Raw genomic sequence first — 12,189 nt, 5'->3', positions numbered from 1 at the left:
TAGTGAAATAGGGATAGATAAATGGGGTGAAATCACGGCAGGGAAAAACACCAATTCAAGTAATTTGAGTTCACATGAAAACTGGTCAGGTATACAGAAACACATGCTGTACACACCTGCTGCATCGTCTCATATAGAGAATTAAAATGGACAATGTCAGTGGTGATATTGTGTTTCCAAATCTGGAATCAAGTCAGTCAACATCATCTGCATCAGTTTTGCTCATTTATTCTACAACAGCTAAACCATGCTATTCCAGAGAATGATTTTTAAGAAGCCAAGGACAGAAAAACGCCCAAAGGACCATGACATTCTACTTTCCAAAAAGTATAAAAGGTAAACAGACCTTTGTAAAAAAAACAATGTATTATTTTAAATTGTTAAATGTTCCTTTTCTCTGCCTTCTTAGATGGGAAAAAGTAAATAAAAACTTGAGAAGAAATTGATAATTGTGCTTGATATAATAGCTGATCCATTAGCTAAACTTTCCAGGAGTGTTACAAGTGATCCTTAGCAACATCAGCGTGGCTCTCCTGCAGAACAGCTGGGCCTGTAATTTTATGTGAATGCCATTTTACACAAGTCACCGTCTGAGTCTTTAGTGCCACTGCAACAATAAAATTCTTTCCGCTGTTTAAGTCTGTGAGTGGCTAATGGAGACTTAGTTTTAATAACAGAGATTATAAAAGTTTGACTGAAGCACTTTCTGCTTCTCGGCTCTTGATGATGTGGTGGAGATAACGTGCTGAGATTTTGATCTAAAGATCACAAACTGTCTTGTCAAACATTGGACTTGCACTAGCAGAAACACTTTGCAAACAGAAACCAAAAAAAATAGATAAGGGTTTACAAATATGACACTAAAAGATTGGTTTAATGGAAATATAGAGTTAAAAACTTAACAGTTTTAAACTGAATTCCTTAAAAAAAGAAGAAAGAAAACATACATTAATGATAGTGCTGTTATTCTCCTGACAGTGAGTAATTGTGGGTTGGTGGTTCCCTCATGTGACAGCTATCTGTGCGTTAACTGGTTCAACATAGCAGATACACAGCCAAAGGGCAGGTTTCATACAGTACATCTTCCATATATCTGTAAAAGCTCCGACATAATCTCTGACAAGCCATTAGTACAATATGTTGTGCCTCACTACACTCCAAAGAAAATCTGATACTTAAGAAGAGCCTGCTGTCAGGTCTATTCTCTTCTCAAACAGGGAAAGACAGCAAGAATGAAAAGATATGTTGTGAAGTTAAATTGTGCCAGGAGTTTTTATATGTCTTGTGCTGTCAGTTTTAATGGCTCATTATCAACATTTTATGGCCGTACTGTGTACCATAAAGTCAGCAAAGGGCAGTTAAACTACTTGTTATTAAAGCATAACACAACATTATGTTTAAAACACCACTGTGCGGATTATTCCAAGACTACTTCTGAAATGATGGATTTGCATCTTGATGAAATATGGCATTTGGGTTTATAATGAAAAGTTATGTTGTCGGTAAGTTGTCTGTAGTCATATTATACAATGCATATTTCACATCACAGTAAAGTATTTGGTGCCATCTAGTGGTTAAATGATTAGAGCCTGATAAAGGGTTAGTTTCAACAAATTGTAAAATAATCATTAGCCCATAGCCCAAGTCATGTCAATTGCCTTATTTGATCTTTAACATTTATGCCTTGAGGTCAGTAAAATGTAAATGAACAGAATTTGTTTAGGGATCATTCAGATATTTATGTAAGAGTTAAATTCCAATAAAGTCCACTCCGCATAAGAAGAAAGAGAAATTTCAGAGATGAGTATCTCAGAACTCAGCCAAAGACAACATAATTCCTGCACAGGTAAGAGGAATATAGAAGAAAATATGTTTTGGGGAAATTAACCTTTTCAAAACAAAAACTTTTCCAAACCATAAAACACAATGCGAACTAATTTCTATCAATAGCAAACGGCTCCCTTGGCTCACTCCAGGGACCACTCAAACTAAATGGACAAAGGTGAAACAGAGTTGATGGCTACTGGATACTGACTGGCTACACAGCATCCTGCTGTTTTTGCATATTTTAAGTAAGAATACTGAAGTGGAGGCATCAGTAAGCCCCCAGCAGCACGGTCTAAACCCACATTTCAATTTACATCTCTAAGGCCTGCATTTTGATCAGGATCATTTATAGCCATTTTAGCCATATGGGTAAGAAATACATTAGTGCTCTTTCATGATTACTTGAAAAATAGTTAGTTAGTCAAGTCCTATACATTTGAAATATGTTAATTAGTTTGAACAAATATAATACAACAAATATATATGAATACAATTAACAACAAATTATATTTAAAGATTGATTGTGTATTTGTGTCCATTGCTAACTTACTAAGCTCCAACCCCAACACACTGTGCTATAATATCATGACCCTGCGCCGACAGACTGTAATTGCAATGACAAAATGAATTTGGAAGGTGTCATTGTAAGCAAATTTTTTTTCATCTCAACTTACATAATGTCTTTTAACATAATAACTTTTATACTGTGCAAACCATTTTGTCAGTGGACTCTGCAGAGAAGTATTTTACTCTGTAATCTGACTAAATTAGACATTTGGGGTCGGTAAGGGTAAATGTGCTCTAAATGATGATGATGATGACGATGATGATGATGATGACAAACCTGCCACCATGCAGACAGCTGAATGCTCGGCTGAGCTGATTCAATAGCATGCACCAAATTACTTTTTACTCCCTTCAGCTGAGAAAACACTGCAATTACTGTGTAAACTAAATTAATTCTTTTTAGCCTAATTATGTATCGTTGCGAACACCATCAGCTTAATATCCTGGAGGAAAGCCACCTCCTCTCTGCTATTCAGCCAGCACTGTGTCGAAACGAGCCAGTATGTTAATATGCACTAACTTCAGAAGCCTGGATTTGTTTTTCTTTTTTCTTTTGGTTAATAGCTGAGAGCAACTCTGCACATCCAACCTTTTGCAGAACTTTGTTTATAGTTTTATCATCTCAGGCCACTTTCATATTGTTACTAAAATATCTGAAACTAACAGTATTTGAACTGAACTATCCACAGTGTAGACTTTGCTGTTGCTGTGTTTGAACCTCAGTGCCTCTTGTTTTGGACAAGGTGTTTGAACTCGGTGTCAATAATTTCAGGTTGAAGGTACATGTAAAGTTACATAGAGCTCTTTTAAGTCACTGTATTATTATTATTATTATTATTATTGTTGTTGTTGTTGTTGTTGTTGTCACTATCAGGCTTATACAATATGCCATTTTTTTGGTCTTGGTTGCTGTCCATATGCTTTCCTACAGGGGTCAGCAACACACAGGGGCACACCATGCAAGTCTGTCTATGTTCCTTGTTTGCTTTCAGTATCAAATCATATTTCCCTTTTTTTTTTTTTTTTTTTTTTTACTGCAGACTGGTCACATGAATGCTGAAAACCTGTTAGTATAGATAAAACCGCTAAGGAAATCACTGTCAAAGGTGAAGAAAGTAACACAATCATTATAAATTAAAAAGATAAAAAGATAAATTCTGGACTAAAAAGCAACTTGTCAGCTAATGTGACCAGGACAGCTTTCAGGACTGTCTGATATAACTATGACTACTAAGCATTTCACATTAAATCATTTGTTGTGTCAAAAAGGGTAATATGGCACAATGTTACAAAAAATTGTCTTTTAGCCTTGGTTTACATAAAGTGCTATACAAAGAGACGTATTTACCCAGCAGAACAGCATTTCTATTAAATATACACGTCGTTGTTTTCTAAGCTTCTTATCCCCCTTCTGTTAACTTACACACACATTGATTATATGGTGTTGTTTAACTTAAGGGTTGATATAAGAAAGAACCACAATACAATATTAGACCCACCTATTTCCTTTCCCCATAGCCATATTTCATATTCATACAGTCAATAATTATTTATTTAGCATCTATGTCTGAATCTAGCAAGTAAGCAAAATGTGTTCTGTGGTTTAATTATTACCAAAACCAAGGTGTCTGTCTGTATGCAGAATGCAGAGATAGAGCTCACAATATACAGTACTTCATGATATCTCTGTCTTCACTATCTCACTTGGCCATGGTACTTACAACTTTGCTTATCAGTCAGAAAGTATATTATGTCAAATAGGGTTAAGAGCTTTTCAGTGGGCTATAATCCCATGAACAAAAGAAATATTTTCACCACTGGTGATGGTCTTACATTTTACAGGACAGATTACATTAGGTGTGGTGAAAGACAAATGTTAAATAGACTGAAAATAGTGGGGTAACAGTTGTAATATATGATGCTAAGGAGAAATAGGTATTATTATTATTATTATAAACATAAAAATAAACACATTTTGAGATAATTTTATAGTTTTCTCTGCTAAGTCAGTACAGTCAGTAGTTTCCTGTTGATGCTTTGTAATTATCAATAGTAGACAGTATTACAGTTTGTACATTGTGGTGTCACGTCAGAGCTGTCATCCTCTCTCAGTGGCTCAAAGGGAAAGAGCTTGTACACACTGGAAGCAAATTTAAGTAGGTCAGTAAGAACAGACACCAAAGCAGGCAGTTCACCCTCATCCACAAAGGAAACCTAAACAGTGATTGCTGATGGTACATGCACACACAAACACTCACACACAATGCCACATCTGAAGTGTTTGCTGCTTGATTCAGGCACTGCTCTAGTAATGAGAAGCAACAATGTTTCTAACACATGTAATTTTCCTCTCCATAGCATAGTATCACTAATAAGAAAAAACTTTTTTTTCCCCAAGTCATGAACAGGTGGCCCAGTGGTTGGTGCTGCCCCTCAACACAAGAAGGTTCTCAGTTTGAATCCAAGTTTATCCAAGTCGTGGAATTTGTGTGGAATTTGTGTGGGATCTTCTCATGTCTACATATGTTTTCTCCAGGTAGTCCGGCTTCCTCTCACCATCCACAGGCATGCAGGCTTGGTTAATTGGGGTGTTTGTCCCTACGCTCAGCCGTGTGATGGACTGGTGATCAATGCAGGGTGTACTCCTCCTGTCGCAGTGTCAGCTGGGAACATCTTCAAAATAAGCAGCACAAAATGCATAAATGGACATTACAACCCTTGGGAATTAGGTGTTTCTATGTTTTTCAGGGGAAGACATAAAGGTTGCGGCCTCCATTCAGAACAAATCATCTTATTGAAGGCCAGGAAGTACAGTTATTTTGCAAATGGGAAGTGAACAGCCAAAACTACAGACTTCTTGAAAGAAGTGGGCAAAGCCATCTCCCCTACTATTGTTCTGTCACCAGGATCATCAGATGCACCAAATGTACATTTATCTTAAACTGCAACATCACCAAAGGGTGTGTAGCTCTATCCAAAATCATGCTTTTATGACTAATGCCAACAGGGCTTGATGAGCATCACAATAAACACTAATACTCCAAAAGAGGTTTCTCTCTATGTTAAGTATGTTTCAGACCCTGAGATCAAATTTTCCCATATTCACCCTGCCTGCTTTACAGGGGGCTGAGCAGTCTGCTTATCTCACCTATGGATAAGAAGCACTTGCAGATTCATGCCAGGAGGCACCAGCCACTCTACAAAAGCCTTCTTCCACCCTCAGGCCTTTCTGTGCCATCTCTATTATATGGTACATATGGGATGTACCACTCCTTGGCTGGTTTTGATGGAAAATTTGAAAATCATAAAAATGCAAATACAGATTTGAAAGGAACACAGCAGGTCCTTATTTCCTGCTCTATACAGGAACTTCTATATTGTCCAGAACAAAGTCAAGAAAAACACAGGTAAAAAACATCTTTCAAAGGTCAATCAAAAAAATCCTCAAATAAAAACACAAGACATTATTAGGCAAAAGTTTTAAATGATCAGTCCTTTGGCAGTAGTTTATGTTTGAATGTTTCCTCTCTTTTTTTTGCTCATATGCCAAGTCAGTGACACTTTCATTGCTCTCAGTGAAGTGAGCTGGGATTTCTTCTGCTGTGATTACTGGATTGATCATTAAAATATTATGATATTATATTATGGTCAGTATTATGATCACTTTGTTTTTCATAAATAGCGGTCTGAATTGTACCAATTCTAAATATTGAAATCTGTTTGCATTGCTTTCTATTGTAAATTTGAATGTGTTCATAATTACTGTTCAATTTAATTCAAGTTATCCGACTTACTAGAACTGACGTTTGTGTGCAGATGAATGAAGAGGGATTGGTAAAAAGGTGATTATTGCTTGGGGCATTAGTTTCAGATAGCGGCCATCAATTTTATCATCTGTGGTTATATGTTGAGTAGTCTACCTATTTAATAGTCATAAAAAGCACTTGAGATGAATCAGCCAATTACAAGAACAGTTGGAGCAGGGGTTAGGGATGTTTTAGAAATACTTATGATCAGTAGATCTGTCTTTCTTACATGTCTGCTTTTTTTTTTCTTTGTCCTTTGTTATCTATCAAAAATTCTTCCAATGGTTTGGATGCTGATCATAATCGTGTATTAATCAGCAGTGGAAATCTTTAGCCATGTAGCTTCACATGTGTTCTGTGTGATAAGGGCCTTTTTGGAGCTGGAATGTGGACGTCAGCTACAGATTTTGTCTGCTCAGATAGTCACGTACGTCTCAGTTGCTTTGTACAATAACACTAGCGAGGAGTCCTGAAATGAATATGACTTTGGGAATATTTACTTCATGGGTACTAAATAGGATTAAGATAATTTATAGTTCCTTAACAAAGCCACTTCTTCCAAAATCTGATAAGCATAAATAAAATGTAGTTTTCATCATTGCTGGAAGATGAAGTACCCCAAATTGCGACAATACTGCATTCATATCCTGCTTAAGTAAAAGTGTGCAAGTATTTTCAACCTCTGAGGGACCGAGCTAATGTAGTTCTTGTATTGCAACAGTAAAAGTTCTCATTGAGACAAATTTTAATGTCATACAGGCCTATGATGTATCTGGATGACTATTCCTGCTGAATTATTGTATATGTTGAACTTTACTATTGTAGTTTTTAAATACTTTATAACTTGTGGATAGGCTCATCTGCAGAAAGGCATCCTAATTTACTAAATATGTTTGAAATTTTCACTGAACTGGAAAATGGACTAGGTGAAAAATCATAACTCATGGTAACTACTAACTACAGCTGTCAGACAGATGTAGTGGAGTAATAAGTACAATATCTGCCTCTGGAATGGAGTGATGAAGTGGAGTAAACATATAAAGTTGGATGGAAATAAAAAATATAGTTTTGTAGATATAGTTTCTAGATGTACTGAACTGTATTCCACCACTATTTTCCATCTCCATTATTAGTCTGGCAACAGAAGACTCACAGGACCAATATAAAAAGCTATGATAACTTTATACCAGGTTGAAACCCAAATATAGACCCTGTCTATTCATTGTCCAGAAAAAGAGGATCTAGCAAACAGTAGCTTAGAGACATAGAGAGAATCAGGCTATTTAGAATTGACAAACTAAAGGACACTGGAGCCACAAAGTCTCACACTTTTGATTAGGATTTCATGTCATTTAATAAAGACCTGGCCATTAGCGTGTTGGTTTAGGAATACAGACCGCATTCAACTATTAAAAACCATCAAATAGTTTTTGAGACAGGGAATCTCTGAAACAGTGATTTATCTTTTTGAGAGGGCAACTCATAATCAAGGGGAGGAGGCAAACATGAGGAAATACAGCGGGTTTGAGAGCTCCTATGTCGGCTAAGATCCTGGTTTATTGCGCATTATGTTGACCACCGCATTCAAATATTAAAAACCATTACATTGTTTTTGAGCCCGGGAAACAAGGGAGAAGTGATTTATTATGAGAGGGCAACTCAAGGGGAGGAGGCAAACATGAGGAAATACCTGGTTCCTCCTTTTGTCTGAGACACACCTCTTCGGATAGCAGCGAGTTTGAGAGCTCCTTTCTCAGTTTGTCTCTCGGCTAAGATCCTGGTTTATTGCTCATTATGTTGACCACCGTGAAGAGCCTGAAAATCAGCTATAACCCTATTAACGAGACAAACACTTTTACAAATGGCGACTGGATTTCAGGTCAGGTTACTCTAGAACTGGCCAAAGACTGCCAAATAGAGAACCTGTTAGTGAAATTCAAGGGGAAAGCCGATGTGTTGTGGACCGAGCGGTACGGGAAAACTACTGTTGTTTACCACGCCAAGGAAAAGTACTTCAGCCTAAAACATTACTTTGTTCAAGACCAAAATCAGAGAGGTAAGTGTCCTTTCAGACTTTTAAGTTGAAAATAATAGTTATAAAATCTGCATTTATTTTGATAACTGACAGTTTAAGTAATTTGTCAGGCAATAAGGCTAAATTGTCTCTGGTTCAAGGTTCTGAATTGGTAGACTTTACTTTCATTTTTGATTCACTCCGAATAGATTTTTAAAAACAAAATAATATTTAGGTTATTAATCAACAGTGATATTTTATTTCTATAGGCCTAAATGATAACATGATGTTTTTGGTAAGCCATACATGCACGTGTGCTTTTCCCTCAGGAGATGACCAACAAGGACTTTTGAGAAACCAGAATGGAGAAACATGTACGTATTTTGCAGTTCATCCTTGTCTTTTTATAAAACCATGTTGAAAGGGGCCTGTAATGTGGTTTTACTTCAGTCACCAAATAATTGATCATCAGGTGCCAAGACCATACTGACCACCCACTCTGTTGTTTCATAGCCGTGATCCCAGCCCTCAGTTGTAGAATGAAGAGATGTCTGAACATCTTGATCACTAGTACATTAATAACATTCTCTTGTTGCTTTTTCAGACAGCAGTGTTGTTGCTCCAGGAATCCATGTTTATCCGTTCACATTTCAGATGCCTTTCCAGTAAGTAATCATTGTTTTAATGCTTCCATAATGAGATAGATCAGATAGATGGATAGCTTCACCAGACTCTTTTACACAACCAAAATGTGGTGCTTGCATCTTATCTTCAGAAATGTCTCCACAGATAAATCTCTGGTTAGAGTAGATTTAATTAAATCATTGAGAAATTTGTAGATCTAGTTCTTGCCTGCTTTCTTTGTACGTACAGTGTATAAAACAGTGTCCAGACAAATGTTCTGGTCTTCTGATCATCTGGTTTTTGTTTTAGGAATGCACCGTCATCCTTTGCTGGTTCCGTCGGTAAAATCGTGTACACGCTAGAAACCAAGCTGAGCAGATCAATGAGGATTTCCAAGAAAGATTCGACTAAGATCAACTTTGTCTCAAAAGCAGACCTGAACCATGACCCTGGGCTTATGGTGTGTGCTGAATTACATCTTTATTCCTGTCATTACAACAGGGAATAAAATCTTCAGGGTAGCAGTGACTAAAACTCAGAACTTCTTTATTACCTGCATCAATCAGTGTTTGTTGTATGTTGTATTAAACAAACCCAACTTATAAAAACACTTGTTTTAAAAATGTACACAGTATTTCAGTCTTCTCTGTGATACTGATCAAACAAAAGATTTGGTCATATACCAGAATTGATCTGCCTAATATGATTATTTGAGTCTTTGGTAGAGATATTATCTAATAGTCATTTTAGCAGTACTCCTGTTGAATTAGCTCTGTTAAAGTGTTTTCTTTCTCTGTTGTTGTTTTAGTGTGCTGCATTAATGAGTCGGATCTTCTTTCAGGCACCACAGCATGAGCATAAGGATAAGAAAATGAAAATGTTCTCCTCAGGAGCAGTAGCCATGGATGTGAATCTTGAAAAAGCAGGTTTCTTCCAAGGTGAGAACCCTCAAAATAAAAGTCTTAGACCAGTTTTCTTGTTTGTTTCTTTCTGGTTTTACGGTCATAAAATGGGTCAGTTGTGGTTCCTGTCTCTTATTAGTGTCTAATAAACATTTGCATTAATTTTTTATGGTCTCTGTGACACAGGAGAAGGACTGAAAGTCATGGCCTTCATTCAGAACAAGTCATCTCGTGAGATCAGGCCCAAGTACTGTGTGTACAGAAAACACAGCTTTTTTGCAAACGGGAAGAGAAAGCTCAGTACTAAAGACCTCCTTAAAGAGGTGGGAGAGCCCATCCAGCCTTCTGCTAGTGAAAACGTCACAAGGGTCCTCACCATACCCCATGATGTGGAGCCCTCAATCCTCAACTGCAGCATCATCAAAGCAGAGTACAGACTCAGGGTAAGCAGCTCTGTGACCAGGAGACTGGCTACAGAGACGTGTGACTGTACACACAAACTATCATGTGTTAATTTCTATAGAAGTTTATTATTTTTTTACTTAGCAGTATAGGATTTACCACAGTGCTCACCGGTCACTCTCACAGTGCTGGCTAACAGGAGCTGGTTATGCCCAGAGCATGTGAATGATTGTAACAGACAATATGCAAAACTTTTAAGTCAAGATTTCCATAGATTCTTCAGTCATTTGATTAAAAATAATGGGAATCAAAAGCACTCACACTGTGATTAAAGTGATGAATCCAGTAATAATTATAATTTTTAGGTAAATGACACTCTAACTCCACACCCAGCATTAATTTTATGTTTGACAGAGAAGTTTGTCAAAGTAAGAATTGAAAATAATTGAAAAAATAAAAGCTTATAGAAGCAGGTGCATGTTGTCAGACGTATTATAGGATGCATGTGTACAAAATCAACTACTGTCAAATATTTACACCAGGGGTGGCAAAGCCTGGTTCCTGAGAACTATTGCCCTGCTTGTTTTCCAACAATCCCTGCTCCACCCAACTTTAATTACCTGGATCAGTTTGATCAGGCTTCAGCCAATCAGAAACTGGAAGGGCAGGGATAATTTGAAAACAACCACCAGTAGTTCCTGATGATCAGGCTTGGCCATCTTTACACTTAAACTTAAAGTGCTCACATTACTACAACAATATCTGGAAATATAAAGAAACAATAAAACTTTTGTCCACAGGTCTATCTTGATGTCAAATATGCTTCAGACCCGGAGGTCAAATTTCCCATAGTCATCCTGCCGGCCTCTGGGGTTGCTGCTATGGCACCATCACCTCCTGCTTTTGGATTTGGATTTGAGCCATCTGCTAACCCAAACCTGCCCACCTGGGGCATTGGACCACCGCAGCCACCAGCAGCACCCCAGCCTTCTGATCCCCCTCCTCCGTATGGAGCACATGGAGTGTACCCTCCTTTGACCGATTTTGACACTAAATATCAGTAATAGGACTGAACATACTTTTCAGCAACCAGGAGTATGAGTTTTATCAATATGAGTGCACAATTTAGAAATGGACTGTGAAGCTTCTTTTATAAATAGTAATAGTAAAAGAGGTATATTATTTATTTACAATTTAATGGTGATTTTTATGAGACATGTACTGTTATTGAAATATTGTTTGGCTCAACTGAAAAAATAATCACACATTGACGTACATTTCTGCACTTTGCTTAGACATCTTTTATACAATTACATAATAACAATGTGACATTGGAAAAACATGTTTCAGGTTTTATTGATATTATATAAGTCTATTTTTCTAAATGACCAAAGAAAGTAACCAAATATATAAAATTAGTTGTGGAATATAAATACTGTTTTGTTGATCTGTGAAAAACTGATGTGTGATCTGACTGAATATAGTCATTACATTTCACTGACCTATTTCCTCATTTGCTCTTATGAAGTAATGTTGTTAAAGGATCACAAATATACTTGAGTATTTCAACTTGCTCATCTGCATTCTTTCATACATGAGTGAAGGGGACTTTAGTGTTTTAGTAAGTTTTTCCTCTCATGAACTCCTGACTGTGACTGGAAAACTGGAAAAGTACACAAAATGCAGGTTAAGCTAATTTATTGTAGCCTCCAGACAACTCGACCTATTTTAATTAAAATATTTTAAAGGATTGAACATACTTGACTTACAAGCTGAACCCAAACATAAAGTTGGCCCCATTAATATATAAGGCTAGCTTTGACTGATCAGGTAGGAAATCAGATTTTGGAAATCACTGTGATTTTTTTTCAGACATCAAAACTAATTGCACTGCGACCTCCTTTGGACTGAAATTCCATTATGTCAAACAGCACATGCACAGTGTATCATTGGAAACCATGTTGTGACACGTAGAAAGTGTAGTATGTGACAATCATATACTTACATAGATTAAAAGAGATGATACTGTCTAACCACTGAGGTAATT

At 36.9% G+C, this 12,189-nt stretch overlaps 1 protein-coding gene across 1 annotated transcript; it reads left to right on the top strand.

The window, feature by feature from the left end:
- Positions 1–7,932: 7,932 nt before the first annotated feature.
- LOC113139430 (arrestin domain-containing protein 3) lies at positions 7,933–11,715 on the top strand. The gene is made up of 7 exons (XM_026322628.1): positions 7,933–8,256; positions 8,544–8,588; positions 8,819–8,879; positions 9,148–9,298; positions 9,680–9,776; positions 9,927–10,183; positions 10,943–11,715. The coding sequence occupies exons 1-7, from the start codon at positions 7,995–7,997 to the stop codon at positions 11,204–11,206; spliced, it is 1,137 nt and encodes a 378-aa protein (XP_026178413.1). The 5' UTR covers positions 7,933–7,994; the 3' UTR covers positions 11,207–11,715.
- Positions 11,716–12,189: the final 474 nt, after the last annotated feature.

Source organism: Mastacembelus armatus, chromosome 9, assembly GCF_900324485.2.
Source record: "Mastacembelus armatus chromosome 9, fMasArm1.2, whole genome shotgun sequence".
Classification (NCBI taxonomy): domain Eukaryota; kingdom Metazoa; phylum Chordata; class Actinopteri; order Synbranchiformes; family Mastacembelidae; genus Mastacembelus; species Mastacembelus armatus.
Note: the sequence above shows the minus strand (reverse complement) of the source record. Positions and strands in the feature narration are given on the sequence as shown.